The sequence below is a fragment of the Saccostrea echinata genome, unplaced genomic scaffold (genome assembly GCF_033153115.1).
Source record: "Saccostrea echinata isolate AGI-Se365-2 ecotype Australia unplaced genomic scaffold, CSIRO_AGI_Sech_v1 ptg000001l, whole genome shotgun sequence".
NCBI lineage: Eukaryota > Metazoa > Mollusca > Bivalvia > Ostreida > Ostreidae > Saccostrea > Saccostrea echinata.
The window spans coordinates 4,600,109-4,625,611 of NW_026889750.1; the positions used below are offsets into that span (position 1 = coordinate 4,600,109).

Sequence of the window (25,503 nt, forward strand, 5' to 3'; positions counted from 1 at the left end):
TCCTTTCAAGGAACACATTGGACGTGGGAAATCATAAATATGATTCTTCAGCAGAGTGCTGAATATATTCCACGGGAGAAGAATACCCACATGTTAGAATTCAACACACCGGAAGTGCTGGAGTCAATGACGTCACCACGTGTGTTTAATACTCATTTAAGGCCAAATAATTTACCTCAACAATTTTTTCAAAAGCGCTGTAAGACAGTTTTTGTTCAACGAAATCCCAAAGACGTAGCTGTTTCGTTTTATTATCACTGTAGGGATAAGATAAATTTTCGTGGTACCTTCTTACAGTTTATGGACTTTTTCTTGGAAAAACACGGGTTAGGTAAAGTATACCGTGTAAGACTAATTATCTATGTAATCAATATCGGATCATAACGTTTGAAAATCTGAATTTTATACTTTGAAATACCATCATTTCTAAAAGTATTTGTAGTTAAAGATCTTCCTATTATACAGTATTTATTTATATAACTACTCTGAACAACTGGTACACCGACACTACTCTTTCTGCAACATATGAAGATAACTAACTAGGCATTTTATGTGTAGTGTATCATTCTGCCTGGCCTCTGTATACATTAGAATGGGAAAAGTACTTTAAAGAACACCCGGACCACCCTGTACATTGTATCATGTATGAAGATTTACAACAGGTACCTTGCAGCAGTTCCTTATCAAATGTGTTATTTGATTACAAGAAATATTTAAAAAAATTAATTGGAAATAGTAGAATCGAAGATGAATTACCTTGATTAATTGAAAATTATGGAAACGGGTTTTTAAAAAAGAATATAAACAGTGAATTTTACCAATACCTGTTTATAACTTAAGACTGATCATACATTTCTATAAAAATTGAAAACTACGTGGAAAATATGTTGATTTTGTATTGTTTACAAAGCTTGCTATTACTAGTATAATTTAAATCATATATTTATTTTCATTTTTGAGAAAGTTCATAAGTATTTTACATTTCATCAGAAAAATTTTATTTCTTTAAGTAAATAAAGTAAAAGAGTCTTAAATCTGTGGATTTAAAACAGCATGAAAAGATTTGGCTGAGAAATCTCAAAAACTGTACACGAGTTAAAAAGTGCATGTACATGTATTTAAAAGTAATGAATTTTGTCATGCGCCTGTACAGTTTTTCTTTGTGTCGTTAGTAGTTTGAACAAGAAATGTATGTTTTTTATGCATAATAGGATCCAGTCAGTGAAATAAAGCGTTTGGTTGCCTTCTTGGATAAACCATGTGACGATCAACTTGCCAAACAGATCGCTGAAAAATGTTCTTTTCAAAACTTAAAGGCCGCGTCCACCAATTTGAAAGAAACGTCTGGCAGTGTGTCAATGTATAGAAAAGGTGAACAGGATATGATTTCACACACACACACACACACACACCCACACCCACACCCACACACATCTGTGCATGATTAAAATGATTCTTTGTGTTGATTATAATAAAACGTTTTAGATGCACTTTAGTGCAAATTGTTTCCCTATATTCTTTCATTCTCATCAATAATCTTGGTGTTAGTTATATTTTTTTCAGGGAAAGTGGGAGACTGGAAAAATCATTTTACTGTTGCCCTGAACGAAGAGTTTGACCAATACCTACAACAGAATAAGACAGATTCAGTATATAGATATGAAATTTAATCTACATATTTATCCATTGTTCAATTGCAAATATATTTAAACGGAAGTCAATCCTCTGGTGATTATGTATCAATTTTAGTTTGTCCTTTCCTTGAAAGGGTTTGTTTTTTTTTTGTTTCCTCGCCTTTTGGTGAAATGTCATTTGAACAGGGCGAATCATTGATAAATTTCTATGGACATTTGAATGGAACTGAGAAAATAATGAGAAAAATTAAATAATTTTTTTTAGGAATTTTTTAGCTCACCTCAACGAAGTTGGGGGAGCTTATGTAATACCGTCGGCGTCAATGTCCCAGGTTTAAGTTTTTGGAACAGATTTCTTTTCAAGTACTTGTGTCTTATATTAATCAGAGATACATGGAGGATGCCTCTAGTATGTTTCTTTGTACCAGTCAAGGTTTCAGATGCTGCAATATCAGCTGAAGAATGACAAGGTTATTGTTTTTGGAGCAGGTTAAAGTTTTTGGAGCAGATCTCATTTCAAAGTAACAATAAGCCCTATATTGACCAAACTTGCATGGAAGATACATCTAAGGATGCACACTACTGAACTTGCTTCGGGTGCTGGATCTCACTTACATTTTCTGGATGAGTGACCAGGTTAAAGTTTTTGGAGCAGATCTCATTTCAAAGTAACAATAAGCCCTATATTGACCAAACTTGCATGGATGATACATCTAAAGATGCATACTACTAGGCTTTCTTTGGATGCTGGATCTGACCAACATTTTCCAGATGAGTGACCCATTTAAAGTAAACTACAGGGCTATCTGAACCAAACTTGCATGGATGATGCATCATGGGATGAACACTCTCAAACTTGCTTCAGATGCTGGACATGACTATGACTTACATTTTCTGGATGAATGACTAGTTTTAAGTTTTTAGGTAGGTCCATTCCCAAATAACTGGAAGCCTTATTGGACCAAAATTGCAATAATGTTACATCTAGGAATGCACACTACTAAAATATTAGTTTGGGACTCTACCTTACTTAAAGATATAATTTTGTTGGGGTAAGCTCTGTAATCTTTGATTACCTATGTTTATCCATTCAAATGATACAGCGAAACTATATAAATTGCCCAGAGCAAGAAAACCAAGTTCTTATAGCCAGAATTCCTTACTATTGTATTCAAAAGTTTTTATTTTTATACTGTTTAAGACAGTAGATATTTTTGAATGTATGTATCAATTACTTGTAAAAACACCTTTACTTATTTTTTTTCCATAAATTTCAAGTACTTATGGATGACAAGAAAAATAAAAATTTTGACCTTGTGTCTGAACAAAAAGTTCATATGCCATAAAATTCATATTGAAAAATAAAATTCGCATTCCTATTACTATTAAGTTCCTAAGGGCGAGTTCTTATCATATTTCTTTACTTCTTAGATTAATTAAAGAAAAGGCTGGAGATTGCTAAACAATAGGAGGAATTTCATTCTTTGGTTGTTTTTCTTTTTGAAACAAAATTTTCCTACATATATGTAACGCAAGTTGTTATAGTTTCCTTTCCATTGTTACATGGATTTTAGTGAATTGAAGATGCTGTTTCTTGCAATTTGAGCTATACATTCTGACTAATATACGTGCATTGAGGTATTTTTTCCTGGGGCGATATAGAATTTTTTGAAATGCCTAATTCATGGCAGCTAATATGTCACCCGAACATTTTGTTATTGTCCACAGTTCTCGCAGAGAGCTTGGCCAGACTTAATGAAACTTCATAGCAGCGATATTCGCCAAGTGTAGTTTAACATGCAATATTTAAAAAAATTCAAAGTGTCTGCCCATGGCATGGAAACAATTTGAACGGTAGTTTTATTTTTAAACTGAAACCTTGCAAATTTTTTAAATAATACTTTCTAATCTGCTTTCAACTCTAACATTGCACTATTGGGGTCAGTTGGGGGTAACGTATACTATTAGTTTCCAGTTTTAAGAATTCATTTAGCGGAAATGTAATCCTCATATTAAGAAAAAGAAACCAAAGGCACTTGGTTATGTTACTTATAACAAAACCCAGACTTGATTATTTGTGAATATATTTTTCTACATATAAACACTTGCATGTCAGTCTATCTGTGTTTTTTTTTTCTGTATGTAGGTATTCTTTGAAAAGGTCGGTGAATTTTGGACTTAAAGATTAGAACCTTGTTTACACTCTGCACACTGAAAAGTTCTGATTTTGCACGGTATTTTAATGCATTTAGAGTAATCTGTCCTTAGATCTCAAATAATTAAAAATAAATTAAAATCTACAGTGTATCACTCAATTTGTAATTATTTAAGCATTCTTAACATTTGAATATGCCATGAAAAATTCATGAAACACTTTCTTTGCATGTGTTTTCCTCAATTAAGTCGACAACAGAGTTTCTTCGTTGTCTTTGAACATTTTTCTTGGGGGTAATATGTTGAAAATGAGACAGATAAGTTCAGTATTTACAACATAATTTATCCAAAAAAAAAAAATTTTTACTTTAGTGTATAGAGTCCTTAAATGATTAACAAGAATAAACGTGTTCACTTTATTACATTAAACATTTTGCCAGCAATTGCTTGAGACGTTATAGTTAAAAGCAGGATCTGTAGAGAGGAACACCTGATAAGTTTTAAATATAAAATGCTGACTTAAATAAAAGATAAATATTTACTGAGAAATTCATTTTTTACCCATCTCCCACTATTCAGATGCTATTATGAAGATGATCCCACCTGTCTATACTTTCATTTAAAAGCTGATAACATAGGAAGCAGTAAACTGCATTGTTTAGTTAGCAAACACCTATATGTAATTTAAGGCATTGCAATTGCCTACATCAACATCTAGAGCGTCTGCTATCTAGGTTAATGTGACACGTACAAATGGAAATTATAAATAGCCTTTTGACATTGTCGCTGATATATAAACGCAACATTGCAAGCAAAAATGGGTACGTATACAGCAATCAGATTGTAGCCATATCAAATGATATTAATAATTGTGATGATATTTATACTACTAATCCTTAAATGGTTTGCAAAATTGTATATATTTTTTTCAAAAATCCTTTTTATGAAATAAACTGACATGTACGCCTTACTTATCTCAGCACAATGTGTCACTGTGTAAGGTAGACAATTTGTAACAGAAAATAATGTTTTGACATTTCATGTATGCCTCTTGTTTTTGTTATTATTATTATATTATCATAATCATCATAATTTTTACCTAGAGTCCCATATGAGTTCTAGATTTTGAAGAGTTTTTATCATAAAAATAAGAGTTTGAATTTAAAAAAAAATGCTATGAATCAATTTCTTTTGATGAGTTGTAATTTAGAAATACAATGAAAATGATGAATTAGTGGCGATTGAATGCACACTTAAAGTCTGAAACTGAATCTCGAAATATACATATTTCAAGAGAGAATTGCAAGCCATGGTCTATGACGTCATTTGTGCGATTCCTTTAATGGAGTAGAAGAAAGACAACTGCGATTTGGGATGTTTTCATAATTTTTTCCTCACACTTCGGCTTGCCCAAATGTCATAATTTCATTTAATCATAAAAAACAACTAACTATACATTGTAAATCATATTAAATCTAATTTTGTTTCTAATTTCAAATTTAATTTTTAGCTCACCTGAGCCGAAGGCTCAAGTGAGCTTTTCTGATCACATTTTGTCTGTAGTCCGTCTGTCCGTCTGTCCGTCCGTCTGTCCGTCTGTAAACTTTTCACATTTTCGACTTCTTCTCAAGAACCACTGGGCCAATTTCAACCAAACTTGCCACAAAGTATCCTTGGGTAAAGGGGATTCAAGTTTGTTCAAATGAAGGGCCGCGCCCTCTTCCAAGGGGAGATAATTAAGAATTCGTGAAAAATTAATGGCATCATTAAAAAATCTTCTTCTCAAGAACCACTGTGCTTGAAAACATGAAACTTATGTGGAAGCATCCTCAGGTAGTGTAGATTCAAGTTTGTTCAAATCATGACCCCCGGGGGTCGGGTGGGGCCACAATGGGCGATCAAAGTTTTACATAGGAAATATACAGGAAAAATCTTTAAAAATCTTCTTCTCAAGAACAGCAAAGCCATACTTGGTCATATTTATATGGTAGCATCCTCAGATAGTGTACATTCAAGTTTGTTCAAATCATGACCCCCGGGGGTCGGGTGGGGCCACAATGGGCGATCAAATTTTTACATAGGAATATATAGGAAAAATCTTCAAAAATCTTCTTCTCAAGAACAGCAAAGCCATGATTGGTCATATTTACTTGGAAGCATCCTCAGGTAGTGTAGATTCAAGTTTGTTCAAATCATGACCCCCGGTGGTAGGGTGGGGCCACAATGGGCGATCAAAGTTTTGGATAGGAATATATAGGAAAAATCTTTAAAAATCTTCTTCTCAAGAACAGCAAAGCCATGATTGGTCATATTTACTTGGAAGCATCCTCAGGTAGTGTAGATTCAAATTTGTTCAAATCATGACCCCTGGGGGTCGGGTGGGGCCACAATGGGCGATCAAAGTTTTGCATAGGAATATATAGGAAAAATCTTTAAAAATCTTCTTCTCAAGAACAACAAAGCCATCATTGGTCATATTTATATGGTAGCATCCTCAGGTAGTGTAGATTCAAGTTTGTTCAACTCATGACCCCCGGGGGTCGGGTGGGACAACAATGGGCGATCAAAGTTTTACATAGGAATATATAGGAAAAATCTTTAAAAATCTTCTTCTCAAGAACAGCAAAGCCATGATTGCTCATATTTACATGGAAGCATCCTCAGGTAGTGTACATTCAAATTTATTCAACTCATGACCCCCGGGGGTCGGGTGGGGCCACAATGGGCGATCAAAGTTTTACATAGGAACACATAGTAAAAATCTTCTTCTCAAGAACAGCAAAGCCATGATTGCTCATATTTATATGGTAGCATCCTCAGATAGTGTACATTCAAATTTGTTCAAATCATGACCCCCGGGGGTCGGGTGGGGCCACAATGGGCGATCAAAGTTTTACATAGGAACACATAGTAAAAATTCTAAAAAAAAAAAAAAAAACAATTTGTTAAGAATAGCAAAGCCATGATTGGTCATATTTATATGGTAGCATCCTCAGATAGTGTACATACAAATGTGTTCGAATCATGACCCCCAGGGGTCGGGTGGGGCCACAATGGGCCATCAAAGTTTTACATTGGAACACATAGTAAAAATCTTTAAAAAAAACTATTTGTTAAGAATAGCAAAGCCATGATTGGTCATATTTATATGGAAGCATTCTTAGATAGTGTACATTCAAGTTTGTTCAAACATGACCCCTGTGGGTCGGGTGGGGCCACAATGGGTGATCAAAGTTTTACATAGGAATACATAGGTTAAATCTTTAAAAATCTTCTACTCAAGAACAGCAAAGCCATGATTGGTCATATTTAAATGGAAGCATCCTCAGATAATGTAGATTCAAATTTGTTCAATTCCTGACACCCCCCCCCCCCCAACCACTTTTATATTTAAACTTTTCAACCTTTCAAGATTGAAGTGATTTCTGCTTTTTCCTAGCCATAGTGCTCAGGTGAGCGATGTGGCCCCTGGGCCTCTTGTTAATTGTTTTATTTACATTTTTGTCGCAACAATACCACCTATTGGAAGTTACGTTTTATGTGTTAAAACAGTGCTGTCCACTAATTTGGAAAATTGTTAGTTTCTTTAACACATAAAAATACTCTTTGTTTTGAACGGAATAAATAAATCATAATGCTGGAAAATTCTTTAATGAACTATATTTAATAATGCATAATTTTATTTACAAAAAATGAATGGGATTGGCAGCAGGCACATCCTAATTTAGCCCTCTCGTCTATATATGGTAAAGGCCAATCCTTGCCCCCACAAAAATCAAAAATTTAGCATTTTTTGTCTCTGTGACCTCATAAACTACTGAGATTTCACATTATTTTTTTTAAAAGAGAGAGAGAAAATACCCCCCCCCCCTTCACCCCAATTGTTCAATTTTTACTTCAGTTTTTATAGGGCGCAAACTAGCTCGGGAACTATTTTCATATATTTTATTATCATTCTGCACATTATATCGAAAGATGGAATTTGAGCAGACCTGGGCTCGATGTTTTCAAATCAAATTATTGATGTAAATTTTCTTTCGAAATCGTTAAAATGTTGAATTAACGTCATTTTGTGACTTCATATCTTACTTATGACGAAAATGTTTAACTCCTAGCTGACTTACAACATACTTTAAGATTTCCTCATCGAAGTTGATTCTGGGGACAGATATTGGCCATTATCCAGTATAGTTTTTTCCCTGAATTGCATCATGTGCATAAAAGAATGATCGCAGTCCATAATTAGAAGACACATCTAAGTTGTGGTATAAAATGATCAAATGGCAAACACAGAAAATGAATATGGGTTTATCTTATATCGAATAAGAAATAATAATATTCATGTGCGTAATTTTATTTTGTACGAAATAGCTTAATTAAAGAGTTAAATAAATGGTATTTACTGCCATTTAGTGATATCATCTATTCGAATAGGTGATATCACCTATTTGAATAAATGATATCACTCATTCAAATTGAATAAGTGATATTATGGCACGCCGATTGGTTCAAAATTATTTTCTGCACGACCTAAAACAAAAATTACACGAGTAAGTAAAAACTTACACAAAGTGAGGAAAATATACACGAAGCTATTGAAATTTACACAAACAATAGAAAAACTGCACAATCAACAAAATATTTACACGATATAGTGAGGAAATTACACAAACGTAAAAACGAAAACTGCACGAGTGAGAATACAACATCGACATAATGTGCTACGCATCCTCATTGCGCACATTTCATTAATATTCATTAAAGAACAGTTCAATGTGGCTTGGATGCTTGAAACATACTATAATTACAAAAGGAGGAGTAAATAAGATTCTTTTAAAATTCCGCTAGACTCTAAAGAATATGTACAACGTATATTATACATGCAGTTAAATTGACAGGCACACAATCTTAAACTTGTAGTATATGAACAACCCACAGTCACTTGGGGTATGGAACCCCCCCCCCTTTCCATTTTTTTTTTCTTTTTAAATCTGGGGTCGAGTCACCTTTTTCCTATTTTTGTATTCTAATATGCACTGTATGTTATCAATAATGTAACTCTTTTGTCTCTATAAGCTGTTTTTAAATATATCGTTTTTGACTGATACATAAAAAGATGTATATAAAAAAACATACAAAATTGCAAAAAAAAAAAAAAAAGCAATGTTGCGATCATCTGGGTTGTGGAATTTGACCAAAAACTTTCTGGAAGTCAACAGTAAAGAAAATCGAGCAAATAATTGTGCAACTTAAATTTTAATTTTGAAACGCGTATCTCACTTTTTGATATATGTATGTAACAAAGTACATGTAGTCTTAACTTTTGAGCAACGTGTGGTGATTTCATAAAAACTCCATGAAAATGTAGAAAAAAAATATACAGTCGTTTTACTTATGTGAATTATAATTTATGTTGTTTTTAATGTATCGGCGTATTCTATTTTGAATAGTTAAAATGCATATAAAGGAGTTAAGAAAATTTAAAATTATAAAATACAGGCAAGTAGTATCGTTTTTGAAAGCGGGGGGGGGGGGGGGGCAGTCAGAGTTTTTTGACAACCTATCTGAAAAAAAACCTTGACAAGCGAAAAAATAAGGTAAAGTGTCCAAACTCGAAAATCCTATTTCGTGGGGGAGGGGGGGGTCCACCTTCCACTTTCTATAATACCAAATTACTTTGATTTAAACTATCCTACAACAAAGGGAGGAGGGCATCCAGCTTTCAGTGGAAATTTACAATAGAAGTAGGTTATGTTTGGAAAAAAGTGGGGGGGGGCAGACCCCTCCTGACGCTACGTGCCTGAAATATTTTCTAAGAATTTATGGGTACATAAAATAGTCTATCGAAATCAGGATTGCAATTCAACTGAACTGTAACGATATTGTAAGACCAAATTCAAGAAAACATACAAGATGAACTTAATTAGCTGGAACTTGGCTACACATGCATATTTATTTTCAATGCAGATTTTAACAATAATAAATTTGCACACGGTAATAAAAAAAAAAGATTTCTTGAGGTTTATATTCATCATATGTTTTCTTATATTTATTCGTAGTCATGCTCGAAGTAAAACAAGACCTGGTTGATGCTATTGATACGCATGTACAATATTGCTATAAAGCAAACTTTTTAATTACTTGTACATGTATACGTGTACTTACAAAATACAAATTGCATAGATTAGGCTTTTTAACTCATAATCTGAATTTTCAAAAACGTTAGATATGCACATGAATAGTCTTTTAAAAAGTGGATCTTGTATCAAATATGTTCCTTGAATGTTATTGAAGATTATTTTCATTTTATAATTAAACAGTCATGTTCTTTTTATAATGACTATAGATTTAGGTAAAAATTGTTATTACAAAAACTTAGTGTTCGGAAAATAATTAAAATTTTATGCATACGAATTTGAAATGTAAAGAGAAATTGTTATCTTGGAAAATATTTGTCAAACCTCGAGCTCCATAAAGAACATGATTTATTTGCATTATTTAAGAGTGATAAAACACATTCTATGTTCTTTCTATTTATTATAATATCCATTCCCATTTTCTTATTTGTAACATTGTACGTAGATGTTTTTAGTAATTCACTATGTTTTTAAATTTCTGATGTGTCATTATGGTCCAACGATTTGAAACGTTAATAGATACATAGATTCAGATGTTGCGACTCCATCAATCCACGAACCAGATCCGCCGCTGATGATATGTTTTACCGGTGCCAGGATCATTTTAGTAGAGTTTTGTTATTTCATTTGGACAAATTTTAAGTAACAAAACACAAAAACGGCATGTACTAAAGCACATAGAGTATAATTATATAATTTCCCTTTATCTGGTCCTATTTATTAAAAGTGAAAACATTTATCAAGTAATCGCCATTACGAATGAGGGTAACGCTTACCCTTAGGAATGTCTTGTGTTTTATTGAGTAGTTTATGACTGAAAATATGCGATATCATCGAAGGAATTCATAACAGTGTACGCTACAGATATCCAACCAAAATTGATATCCTCATATTCTATAAGTAAAGATACATGTATAATATATATAATTAGAAATAAAATATTTTTTTATGTTTGACTTTAAAAACATACTCTGTATATCTAAGGTCAGGTAATCCCCACTTTTTAATCTTTTCGAAAATAAAAAATATATCCAGCCAACTGAATAATTTCCTATTCCTAAATGAAAAAAAATCTGCCCAAATGAATTCATAATTAGTACAAATGAGAAGTACCAAAATAAATTATAATCAGAAATAATTCTGCCATCATTTTCATGAAGAATCCACTTTATTAATCGTTTTATTATGCATGTGTTAATAATATTTTATACAAGTACTTTCCGTTAAAGTTGTATCTATCAGTTAGAGAATTTTAAAAGGCCATAGAGCGTATATCTAAAAAATAACTAAATAATTCTATCATTTTTTTTAAAGCAAGATCTGTTTATCGTTAGGAATTTAGAGTTTGCTGTGTATTACTTTTCGGAGTCGAATGCATTATATGCAATGGTACCCCCCCCCCCCCCCCGCATTATAACACACAAACATGCGATTCCTTTTTTGCCACAATTTATGTCCGACATCATATAATACCTCCATATTTTGGCTAGGATCTCGGTCAATGTAAGAAAAATATGGTATCTCCGAACAACTTTTAAATTTTTTCACATAGTTCACAAGAAAACACTTCATTCGTTCGATTGGCTTTAGCTAGCTAGAAATCGGATAGAGTTTAAGCAAAGAAATAAAGAAGCAAATAAACATGCATATCATGGTCAACGCCATTTTCTGTCGATTACATGATCCAGCATTCATAAAGAGATAAAGAGTACAGAAAACCAAGAACACAATGAATATTCTATGTGCATAATAATGATATGCGCAGCTGTATGCGCAGTAAAATTGTTTGTGTAATTTTTAGTTTCCTCTGCTCGTGCAGTTTTTGATTTTACGATTGTGCATTTTATACCCCTTAATCGTGTAAAAAATTTCAGATTCGTATATTTTTCGTTATGTTTGTGTAAAAATCTTTCAAACTATGTGCAATTTTTACCGATACGTGCATTTTTATCTTATTCGTGTATATTTTGCATCATACTCGTGTATAAAATCATTATCGTTGTGCAGAAAATAATTTTGGTGCAATCGGCGTGCCATATGATATCACCTATTAGGATAAATAATATCAATTACTCATCTATATCATCTTCATTATATCATCTTTTCAAATTGGTGAAATCACCTATTGGAAATAAATAGGTGACATCATCTATTCTAAAAGGTGATATCACCTATTTCAATGGAATAGATTATATCACCTATACATTGTATGAATAGGTGATATCATCAATTCAAATAGGTGATATCTCCTTTTCCTTTTGAATTAGTGATGTCAATAATTCGAATTAGTGATATCACCTATTTACATTTCTTACTACATTAAATAATGAGTGTTCCCTTCCTCAAGACAATCTAGCTTCAATGCAAAAGATGAAAATTTTAAAAGGATTTTAAAGAGCAATTTTATTTCCTCAGCATTGATTTAAAATTGATGAAATTTTACAAACTAGATTTATTCACCTATTCAAATAGGTGATATCATCATTTCAAATCAAATAGGTGATATCACCTATTCGAATAGGTGATATCACACATTCAAATTAAATAGGTTATATCCCCAATTCAAAAGCTGAATAAGTGACATCGCCAATTCGAATAGGTGATATCACTTAATGACAGTAAATACAAAAACGGTCTGCTATCCAGAAGTTAAGGCGGTGCACTGTAGCCAGGATTCCAGGATTTTCATAACCACACATACCAAATGTAATCAAGAGCAAGACTCAAGTGGGATATAATATTAAAGTCTTCCTATAACAACTTGCATGTTCTTGGGAAATTCCGAACATTTTTATTTGCAATTATAAAGGTTTTATATGCAGCCTTATTACCTCATGGCAAAATAAAAGTAGTCAATACCAATGAAATAAATATATGTGATTTATAATCAAAAAAAAGGACAGAAAATAAACTGCAAGAATTCAAAACGTACTGATTATGATTGTCAGCAAAGTACCAAAGCAACGCTGTTCTGCAAGAAATGCATGTGACCATATTCTTATCTGATATAAACTAAGCATCTGAAAATTTTCAGTTTATGGCACAACGGTGTCCAAGGAAGATGTCATCAAAGTCGCCGACGGTCACGGAAATATAATGGAGTTAATAGAATCTGGAGGCCAATGCCTCAATGCAACGAGGGTTCTCAAGGGAAATTATCCAAACCCAAAGACCAATTTTCCAAAGCTTAAAGAAATGAATGTCAGTTCTGACGACTTTTTCTTGTGTGCTTATCCTAAAGCAGGTACATACATATATAGAAAATAAATTTTCTTTCATTTCACCATTTTTTCTAACGATATAATAAGCTCCTTCACGATAACTTCGGTACTACTCTTTTGCAGGGCAAATTAATAACGTTTGGATAAGTTTTTGTTGACAGATAATTAAACGACATATATTAAACAATTGTTTTTTTTTCACCAAATTATATCATTTTGTACCGCAGTTATCGTGAAACGGTCTATAGTAAAACTAGGATGATAATTATAACCTATAAGATTAATGACGAATTCTGGTATTCGACCACTCACTTAAAAAAGAAAATATACTGCAAAATCACTAATTTTCGTGGGGATATTATTTTCTTTGTTCTTTCGTTATAAATAGACCCATGAATTAAAATAAAAAATTACATGTTCTTATTCTCAATCATGAACCAACATTTTTCTTTTAAAATTTGATCTCACCAAAAACTTTGATTCTACAGTATGTTGATTTTACAATATGTTTATATTTTTCAAAATGACAAGATGGAAAACTGAAAAAGTAAGGAAAATTAATGTAATAGAAAAGAGAAAAATGTTTGAAATTAATTGAAAGTCACAATGATTTAATCATTGAATTAAATACATGTAATTTTAATAACGCAATCGCTTTAACGGTTTTTTTTTCTTTCCAAGGAACACACTGGACATGGGAAATTATGAGTATGCTTCTTAAACAAAGTGCTGAATACCACCTTAAAGAAAAAGAAAGCTACATGCTGGAATTCCACACACCAGAAGTACTGGAGTCCACCATTTCACCTCGAGTGTTTAACACTCATTTTTACCCCAGTAATCTACCTAAACAAATGTTACAAAAACGATGTAAGGTAGTTTTTGTTCAGCGCAATCCAAAAGACGTGTCAGTATCGTTTTACCATCATTGTGTCGACAAGATAAACTTCCATGGCTCCTTTGAGCAGTATATGGATTTTTTCATGGAGAAACACGAAGCAAGTAAAGTATACATTTAAATTTTGAACAATTTGAAGTCATTTTTAAGGGCAATCATATTTTTTTTATACTAAATGATGAAAATTAAATAACTATAGTATAAGGGATGAATTAAATAGGTACCCAACTTATACGATATAAACTGGGTTGGGGCAGTTTACACTTTTTTTATAAACCGAAAACTGCCCCAACCAAATTGATACCGTATGAATTGGGTTACTATTAAATTCATTCCTTAAATCAAGTATGAAATACTTGTGAAATTTGTGTTTTCATGAAACATAATACTCCCCAAAAAACTTGAAAGAAAGATAAAAAGAATTGTAGCCTTTTTTATACGCTTTTTGAACATTTGCTACCGTCGTCTCCTCTGATATCCTAGACTTGATCTCCATTTTAAAAATACCAGAAAAACTTACGTAAACTCACTAAACTGAAGAGAAAAAAATCAAGCATAAAACGTGATTTAAAACTTTTCATATTATTCCATTTCTCATCTTTCAATTCCATCTTTCATTTTTATCCCACTAAAAAGATCCTTCCTACATTTTTTTTAAATTGGCAAAAATATACTTTTATATTGTTAATTTTAATTATTTCTCAAAATGTGCTATTTTGGTCCCGAATTTTGAGATGTTGTCCGAAATACTTCATTTCCATGCCGTAAACACACACAAATATACACAAAGCCTCCTCTTGTTTGAATGAAATCAATTTACAATGAAATCTGAAACTTCTTCAAAGGCATGAGTCGGTAGAGCGCTCGCTCCGTGATCGGGAGGTCGTGAGTTGGAATCTCGGCCGCGACTGACCTAAGTCAATAAAAAATGTGTAGCAACTGTTCCTTCGCCATGCGCTCAGCACTTTGAAGTGAAAGTTGCGGGTCCTTCGGATGAGACCTTAAAAACCGAGGCCCCGTGTCACGGCAGGCGTTGGCACGATAAAGATCCCTCACTGCTCAATGGCCCTGAGTGCCGAGTAAAGGTCAAAATTTGAAGCCCTTCACCGGTATATAGTGACGTCTCTATATGAGTGAAAAATTCTCGAATGGGACTTAAAACAACATACAATCAATCAATCAATGAAAGGCATGATTGGACAGATGTTTGGACAAAGTATGTACATGCCATGTCGGATCTACTTGAAAACTTTTATTGTTTATAAACATAAATCACTTAAGTATTTTCTGATTTTATTTATTTTTATGCCCCCGTAATCGAAGATTCGGGGACATATATTTTTTGCCCTGTTTATCCGTTTATCTGTCTGTCTAGCTGTTTATCTGTCTTTTTGTCCGCTAAAACCTTTAACATTGCCCAAAACTTTTGGTTGGAGCTATAGCTTTCATATTTCACATGTGTATTCCTGATGACAAGAACTTTCTTTGGGTACCTACATATTTGACCTTTTGACCTTGATCTTGGAGTTTGACCAACTTTTAAAAATTTTTATCAAACTTTAACCTTGGCCATAACTTTTGAACGGTTGTTGCTAGGGCTTTCATACTACACATATGTATTCCTTGTGATAAGACCTTTCCTTGGGTACAACAATTTTTGACCTTTTGACCTTGGAGTTTGACCTACTTTTGAGAAACTTTAACCTTGGCCATAACTTTTGAACAGATGGTGCAACAGCTTTCATATTTCACATGTATATTCCTTGTGGCAAGACCTTCCTTTGGGTTTAAGCAATTTCGAACTTTTGACCTTGACCTTGGAGTTTGACCTACTTTTGGAAAACTTTAATCTTGGTCATAACTTTTAAATAGTAGGTGCAACAGCTTTCATATTTCACATGTATGAAGTGTATTGTGATAAGTTCTTCCCTAAGGTACCGATAGTTTTGACCTTTGACCATGACCTTGGAGTTTGATCTTCTTTTGAAAAAACTTTAACCTTGGCAAAAACCCTTGGAATGGTTGGTGCTAGGGCTTTCATTTTTAACAGGTTTATTCCTTGTGACAAAACCTTTCTTTGGGTATCAACATTTTTGATCTCTTGACCTTGGAGTTGATTTGCATATGAGAAACTTTAAGTTTCAGTGTTTCATAAACACATCTAATTTTATTTATTTTTTATTTATTTATTTATTTATTTATTTATTTATTTATTTATTTATTTATTTCTGTACAATGCCATGTTTTTATGCCCCCGTATTCGAAGATTTTTACTCTGTCTGTCCGTTTGTCTATTTGTCTGTTTGTCCGCAAAAACTTTAACCTTGCCCATAACTTTTGATTGGTTGGAGCTATGGCTTTCTTGTGTATTTCTTGTGACAAGACCTTTGTTTTTGTATCATCAATTTTGACCTTGACTTGGAGTTTGACCCACTTATGCTAAATTTTATCAAATTTAAAACTTGGCCATAACTTTTAAATAGTTGGTGCTAAGGCTTTCAAACTTCACATGTGTATACCTTGTGACAAGACCTTCCTTCGCATACCAACAACTTTGACCGTTTGTCCTTAACCTTGGAGTTTGACCAAATTTTGAAAAAACCTTAATCTTGGCCATAACTTTTGGACAGTTGGTGCAAGGGCTTTCATACTTCACATGTGTATTCCTTGTGACAAGATCTTTATATGGATACCAATAACTTTGACCCTTGACCTTGACCATGGAGTTTTACCTCCTTTTGAAAAACTTTAACCTTGACCGTAACTTTTGAACAGTTGGTTCTAGGACTTTCATTCTTCACATGTGTATTCCTTGTGACAAAACCGTCTTATGGATACCAACAATTTTGACCCCTTGACCTTGGAGTTTGACCTACTTTTGAAAATCTTTAACCTTGGTCATAACTTTTGAACAATTGATGCTAGGGTTTTCATACTTCACATTTGTATTTCTTGTGTCAAGACCTTCCTTTGGACACCAACAATTTTGGCCCATTGACCTTGGAGTTTGACCTAAGTTAAAAAACCTAGGCCATAACATTTGAATATTTGGTTCTAGGGCTTTCATATTTTACGTAGATGTGTATCACTTTTTACAAGACCTTCCCTTGGGCACCATTTGGCTTTGACCTTGATGTTTACCTACTTTTGAAAAACTTTAACCTTCGCCATAACTTTTCAACGTTTGGTGTAAGGGCTTTCATATTTCATAGGTATATTCCTCGAGACAAGACCTTTCTTTGGGTACCAAGACCTTTGATCTTTTTGACTTGGAGTTTGACTTGCATTTGAGAAACTTTAACCTTCGCCCAAAGCTGCCATACGGGGGCATTAGTATTCCACAAACACATCTTAAATTGTTTTAATTTTTATGCCCCCGTATCGAAGATTCGGGGGTATATAGTTTTTGCCCTGTCCGTCCGTCTGTCTGTCTGTTTGTCTGTTTGTCCACAAAAATTTTAACATTGCCCATAACTTTTGATTAGTTGAAGCTAGGGCTTTCATATTTCACATGTGTATTCCTTGTGACAAGACCTTTCTTTGGGTACCACCATATTTGACCTTTTGACCTTGGAGTTTGACCCAGTTTTGCAAAATTTTATCCAACTTTAACCTTGGCCATAACTTTTGAACAATTGGTGCTAGGGCTTTCTTACTTCACAAATGTAATCCTTAAGATAAGACCTTTCTTTGGATACCACCAACTTTGACCCTTTGACCTTGACCTTGGAGTGTGACCTACTTTTGAAAAACTTTAACATCGGCCATAACTTTTCAACAGTTAGCTCTAAGACTTGCATACTTCACATATGTAATTCTTGGGACAAGACCTTCCTTTGGATACCAACAACCTTGACCCTTTGACCTTGGAGCTAAACCTACTTTTGAAAAACTTTATCCTTGGCCATAACTTTTCAACAGCTTGTGCTAGGGCTTTCATACTTCACATATTTAATCCTTGTGACAAGACCTTCATTTGGATACCTACAACTTTGACCCTTTGACCTTGGAGTTTGACCTACTTTTTGAAAACTATAACCTTGGCCATAACTTTTGAACCATTGAAGCTAGGGCTTTCATACTTCACATATGCAATCCTTGTGACAAGACCTTCCTTTGGATACCAACAATTGTAATCCTTTGACCTTGACCTTGGAGTTTGACCTACTTTTGAAAAACTTTTACCTTGGTCATAACTTTTGAACGAATGATACTTCGGCTTTCATATTTCACCTGTATATTTCTTGTGAGAAGGCCTTTCCTTGGGCACCGCTAATTTTGACCATTTGACCTTGATGTTTGACTTACTTTTGAAAAACTTTAACCTTTTCCATATCTATTCAATGGTTGCTGCTAGGGCTTTCATATTTCACAGGTATATTCCTCGAGACAAGACCTTCCTTTGTGTACCAACATATTTGATTTGCTTTTGAGAAAGTTTAACCTTTGCTATAAGTTGCCATACGGGGGCATCAGTGTTTCACAAACACATCTTTTTTTTTTTAATTATTATTGACCATGACACTTATTGTTCCAAACCTATCCTATTTTTCATCTGTGTAACAAAAATATTTTGTGTGTAGTGTATTTCTGCGCCTGGACGACCTATACATTAGCGTGGGAAAAGTACATCAAAGAGCATCCGGACCATCCAGTCCATTGTATTATGTACGAAGATCTACAACAGGTGCATGTAACCCGGAATCTTGGAATTGTTTGAGTCACACCTTACGACTTATTACTGGATAAAGGAATAATGCCATATATATATATATATATATATATATATATATATATATATATATATATATATATATATATATATATATATATTAAGCCAGGATCTTGATTTAAGGTCCTGGTACGCCTTAAGTTTTGGCTCATTTATTGAAACACTGTATTTTATTTCACAATCTCAATTTCAATAATTTTGATAATGAAACAAAATTTTCAACATGTGTTTGAATTTGTGTATTATAAAAATCTGTAAGTTTTTATGCACATATGTTAGATGGAATTTAAGATATCTTAAATCAAAAGGGGGAGTTTCGATAAGGCCGCTTATCGGCCCACTTATTTTCATAAAAATAAATTTCGTTTTATTTTTTCAAATTTGGTTTAGAATTCAAGATATATATGATAATTTTTGTTATTTATATTTCAAGAGTTTATATGAGATGAATTCCGTAGTTGGCACATTCTTAGAGGTACCCTCAAATGCTTTAACATTAGGCTAATGGGAAAATATAAGAGGGTGGCATTTATAAATCGATGGTAAGAATATGAAGTGCATGAGGGACACTCACCTAGTTTTGCTCAGTAATTAGATATACTCTGCACACTAATATCTTAAAATATGATGAGTGTCGCGTGTGCACTTCATATCCAAAAATTGAAAGTTGTCTAAAATTTGCATATCTAAAATTAAAAGCTCCTGGTTACTTGATCTGACGCCGTGTTAAAATACAAAGCCAAAAGTAGCATATTTTTTCTAAACCAAAGAGAACTCTCTAAAATATTAACATAAGAAAACATAATCGTATCCTATCGTTATTTCCATACTTATTTCGTCGCTCGCGTGTAAGGTTAACGTCACATATTTAGCTCACCTACACGAAGTTGGGGGAGCTTTTGTAATACCATCGTTAAAGGCGTACAAGTTATTGAAAGTTTTTAATCAATTTTTTCATATCATCAGAGTCGCCTGATCTAGTGTGTTTTCTTGTCATCTGTCGGGTTTTAGATGCTGCATTTTCAGTTAAAGAATGTCCAGGTTAATGTTTTTAAAGCAGGTTATTGTTTATGGAGCAGTGCAGCTTGTTGAGAAGACGTGCTTCATGATGCATCTTCGGATGCACACTGTCAGACTGCTTCAGATGCTAGATCTGACTTACATTTTCTCGATGAATGCTCAGGGTATATATTTTGGAACATGTCTAATTTTCATGTAACTATAATCCCTATCTTGAAGAAGTATGCATCGATGATGCATTTAGGGTTACACATTACCAGAACTGTAACAGATGCCGGATCTTACATTTTCCGAATGACTGACTGAACTAAAGAGAAGTTTAAGAATTAGTCCACTCATTAACGTTCTTTATCATGGATATGGTTATAGTCATTCCTTTGAATAGAATCTCTCCTCGCTTCAATCTGTTAGAGAAGGTTCACATTTATTTCCGTGTGGTCTACATGTAGGGAACGTAGATTACTTTTAAGACTGGATGTTGATGTTGATTTGTACGTTTCTGCAGGATATGATTTAACACATACATTTGGTATTTACAAATGTATTTTAAATTGCGGCTATGGTCTAGCAAATCAAATTGTGATTAGAGTTGGTGAAACAACATAAGCATCAAAAGGTAGTGGGAAGCGCGCGAAATTACATGTAGGTCCTCGCTTGCCTTGATTGTCTCATTTTTGCTGAAAACTAATGCACCTCTTTATGTGCGTAAATACTTTTATGTTTAAGAATCAAAAGAAGACATGCACTCAATGTATTTTAGTTTTGTTTTTTTTTATCATTTAGCTATTTATTCACACATTCTGTAAGCACTGCATTAGCAATAATAGTCCACTATCGGCACACCAAGTATAACCTGCTTTCCATTAAAAATTAAAAATGCCCTATTTGAAAATCATTGAAGCGGAAGAAAATGCAAACTTGATCTATAACTCAAGTTTAACACATATACCAAAACAAAAATCAGCTCAATATATGCAATCTTTTATATATATATATATATAAAAAAACACAAAACAAAACAAAAAACGCCGAACGCCCTTTTTCTTTTGAATTTGTAATATTCCGTCAAAATTCAATGAAGCAGAATTTAACAAATTCAAACTAGAATTTCAAACTCTGTTTCTGATCAGGATACACTATAAATACCAAAAACCAGCTCAATATCTGCAAGCGTTTAGAGAAAAGTGCGAAAAACCAAGTGGAACAGACTGACAGATAGACAGAGGGACGGACGGACAAACATGCGGACAGACGATGAGGAAACCTATAGACCCCTCCGGCTTCACCGGTATGGGACTAATTATTAATTACTATCTTGAAAAAATATTTTGACTGGTAGTAATACGCTTGGTATTATTAAATACAATGTACATTGCAGTATGATTCTTTTAAATATACTTTAAAAATATAAATAGCTGCATTTTTTAATCGAACCGAATTCCGAAATCTGTTAATTTCAAGATTTTTTTTTAAATTCAATTTAATGATATTTCGATACATTTTATTAATACTTTATTTAGCACAATAGCTTTAGTTGATAAAAATGTGTTGCAAGCAGTGTCAAACACCTGTCAATGACAGTTTAAGTTTATCTATCTCTTGTCTATATAGCTTTACATTTGCTTTTCTACGTACCGGAAAATGTTATATATTGATTATTAAGTCTACGTATAAAGTGTCGATTAATTCATTTTTTGAAAATTCCTGTCTTTATTATTTATATACTTTTTGTATGTTACATCAATCCTCTTTGAAAGAAGCGTTACAATTAAAACACGAGAAAAACCTTGCACCTTAAAACGCATTCAAATAAAATAAACATCATTAATTTTCTGTAAAGACAAATATTGAAATTGGTTATTTGATGTCTTTATTCACATTTGTAATATTTCATTTATGATTTTGACGTTAAATAGACTCCATTACCCCCTTTAAATATGACCAATCCAAAAATATAGGGAAGAGGGTATACTTAAATTTTTAATTATCACGTGACCAGAAAATGTGCAGTATAAATTTTTTTCATATTTTTAGGAAGATGACACTTTTATCTACAACATATCACAATTTCATTATATTTCTTGAGGGGCCGAAAAACAGCCTTATCGAAACTCCCCCTTTTGACTTTAGTCTGTGGCCTGGACTATAATATAAGAATACATCATATTATTTTGTTGTTTATTACCTTCAGGTGTGTCAGGGATTTGATTCAAGATCAAAACTTTTAAAATGTCAAAGTCACTGGACAGTTTATATTGGTATAATACCTTGCAATTCTTGTGTAGTGAATAACTTTGAACAGTTCATGTATTTAATTTATATTTGATCCCTAAAATACTTTAAACCATTGCATTAAATTTATTGCTATAATATTGTTTCAAGGACATGTCAAGGTCATAGAATGATGGCAAGAGATAAACAACGGATAAACAAATACGTGTGATTAGTGTCATTATCAGACATGCCCAACAAAGGAAATACACACATCTATACTTGCTCCTAAAATAACTAATAACATTAAAGTTAACATTAACGCCCTTAATATTACATTTAACAGGATCCAATAAGTGAAATAAAGCGATTGGCATTGTTTATGGATAAACCATGTGACGAAGAACTTGCCAGCATAATTGCTGAAAAATGTTCTTTTCAAAATCTAAAGACAGCGGCGGCCAGTGTAAAAGAAGATACAAAGGGAGTGTCATTATATAGAAAAGGTATGGTTCTTATGAATTCACCAATGGCTATAAGAGACGTGCCAGGAAAACAGCATAAGACAGATTCAGTATATATATACGAAATTTGATATTAATTTTTTTCATTGTGTAATTGTGCCAATATTAATAAAAATCAAATGATTTCAGATTTGTTAGTTTGTATGCCTGTCTTTGAGGCTGAACGATCTAAATCATTTCCATGTCAAATTTCGATTTTCACAACTTTTTCAGAATAGTATGACAAATATGGAGTTACTCTTTTAGTAAAAAAAAAAATCAAGACATTTTATAAATCAGCTAATGTGTAACGGAGAAGGCCTTTACCTAAATTTTATGATATGTTTAAGAGATTTCTTTTTCTTTTTTAAATAGTTTTTATCTCAAAGTTATCTATACAAGTAAACAATTTCCAGTTCACAGGAGAACATTTTATATTTTTTAGCTCACCTGAGCCGAAGGCTCAAGTGAGCTTTTCTGATCACGTTTTGTCCGGCGTCCGTCTGTCTAGCTGTCCGTCTGTCTGTCTGTCTGTAGACTTTTCACATTTTCGACTTCTTCTCAAGAACCACTGGGCCAATTTCAACTAAACTTGCCACAAAGTATTGGGTGAAGGGGATTCAAGTTTGTTCTAATGAAGGGCAACGCCCTCTTTCAAGGGGAGATAATTAGGAATTAGTGAAAAAATAATGGCCTCATTTAAAAATATTCTTCTCAAGAACCACTGGGCCAGGAAAAATGAAACTTATGTGGAAACATCCTCAGATAGTGTAGATTCAAGTTTTTTTCAAATCATGACCCTCGGGGGTAGGGTTGGGCCACAATGGGGGATCAAAGTTTTACATAGAAATCTATGGGAAACTATCTTTAAAAATCTTCTTAAGAACAGCAAAGCCATGATTGGTTATATTTATATGGAAGCATCCTCATGTAGTGTAGATTCAAGTTTTTCTCAAGTCATGACCCCTGGAGATAGGGTGGGGCCACAATGGGTGATAAAAGTTTTTCATAGGAGGATATAGGAAAAATTCTTAAAAACTCTTCTTCTCAAGAACAGCAAAGCCATGATGAGACATATTTATATGGAAGCATCCTCAGGTAGTGTAGATTCAAGTTTGTTCAAATCATGACCCCCGGGGGTAGGGTGGGGCCACAATGGGGGATCAAAGTTTTACATAGGAATATATCGGAAAAAATCTTTTTCCCAAGAACAGAAAAGCCATGATTAGTCATATTGATATGGAGGCATCCTCAGGTAGTGTAGAATCAAATTTGTTTAAAAGAGGGCCCTAGGGTGTAATGTGGGGTCACAATAGGGGATCATTTTTTACAAATGAATATATAGGAAAAAATCTTCTGCTCAAGAACAGCAAAGTCATTTGTTATATTGATATGGAAGGATCATCAGGTAGTTTAAAATTCAAGTCCCTCCCCCCCCCCCCCCCCCCGGTAAACTTTTCAATACTGAACTGATTTTGCTTTTTTCTTTTCCTAGCCAAGGTGCTCAGGTGAGCGATGTGGCCCATGGGTCTCTTGTTTTCTTTTATGTTTTCCATGCACGTAAAATTACAAAATCGTGAAAAACGACTGGGAAAAGTCAGATATTTCGGACTAGGCTAAGAGACGCACATATGGTTCACATTTTCAAAATTATTATATTATGGTTGCCTTTGAAATGTTTCTATTTTTGGGAAAACGTGATACTGGGTCATTAGATTACGACGCTTTTGTTTCTTTCCTTTTTAGGTAAGGTAGGAGATTGGAGGAATTATTTTACTGTTGCCCTGAACGAAGAGTTTGACAAATACCTACAACGGCATAAGACAGATTCAGTATATAAATACAAAATTTGATATTAATTTTGTTCATTGTATAATTGTGACAATATTAATAAAATTGAATGATTTTGGATTTACAAATTTATATGCCTGTCTTTGAGGCTGGACGATCTTACCCATTTTCATGTCAAATTTCGATTTTCATAACTTTTTTTCAGATTAGTATGACAAATATGAAGTTACTTTTTTAAAAGACAAATCAAAGCATTTTATAAATCAGCTAAGTGCTGTGCAACGGACAAGGCCTTTACGTAAATTTTATGATACGTTTAAGAGAAAATTTCTTTAAAAAAAAACTTTTTAATCTCAAAGTTACCTAAACTAGCAATCAATTTTCAGTTCGCAGGAGAAAATTTTAACCAACAAAAAATTTCTCTTTTATGTTTGGAACTATACAATTGATACTTCTTAATCCAGCATTACAATTACTTCACAAAATTCACATAAAACGAAAAGCGATCATTTCAAAAGTCCAATTAAACAATACAGATTATGAGCAGACCAAACATGGACCTCTGAAAACAAAGGTGGGATCGGATGCCATGGAGATGTAAGTATCCCATGTCGACCGGTCACACCTGCCGTGTACTCCTTTCATGTCGGGTAAACGGAAAAAAAAATCGTAGACAATTCAGTGTCAAAATTATGTCCTAACAATTTGTGTGAAAGACATCAGTCAACATTCAACTTAAAACGACAGAGTGTATTTGCAAACAAGGCCATTGTATCGACTATGGAATGTGAAATGTTGACTTTAGACGAGATTGTTGATATCCTTGTAACATCAACATATTTCTCAATAGCCTGTCTCGTTTTAAAAATTGTTCGCACGTAGAACATGTTCATCCGAATCGAATCAACTGGGGCACATAAACTCCATATCTAGGTGATAATGGTATTAATACTGCTACATAAATAAGGAAAGTTGACGAAAGAAAAGTTGTCAACACGTTTATCGCAAATTTTAGTTGTCAGTTTGCCATTTTTTTTCTAGTAAAACATAGCACATATGGTGCTTTCTCAAAATAAGATCATTGTCAGGGCGGAACTTAGATAATTTTACATCTTGGATTTTTTTTTCAATTTCCGTAATTATGGAAATCAATGATAATTTCTTTAAGAAATCAGCAAACTTGCCGTTTAATTTTTGGAAGT

At 33.2% G+C, this 25,503-nt stretch overlaps 1 protein-coding gene across 1 annotated transcript; it reads left to right on the forward strand.

The window, feature by feature from the left end:
* The first annotated feature begins 20 nt into the window (after window positions 1–20).
* On the forward strand, window positions 21–24,363 carry LOC133181845 (sulfotransferase 1C2-like). The gene is made up of 10 exons (XM_061316475.1): window positions 21–331; window positions 559–662; window positions 1,212–1,371; window positions 1,564–1,649; window positions 2,022–2,043; window positions 12,960–13,169; window positions 13,828–14,148; window positions 18,628–18,731; window positions 22,354–22,513; window positions 24,257–24,363. The coding sequence occupies exons 1-10, from the start codon at window positions 40–42 to the stop codon at window positions 24,361–24,363; spliced, it is 1,566 nt and encodes a 521-aa protein (XP_061172459.1). The 5' UTR covers window positions 21–39.
* The last annotated feature ends 1,140 nt before the right edge of the window (window positions 24,364–25,503 follow it).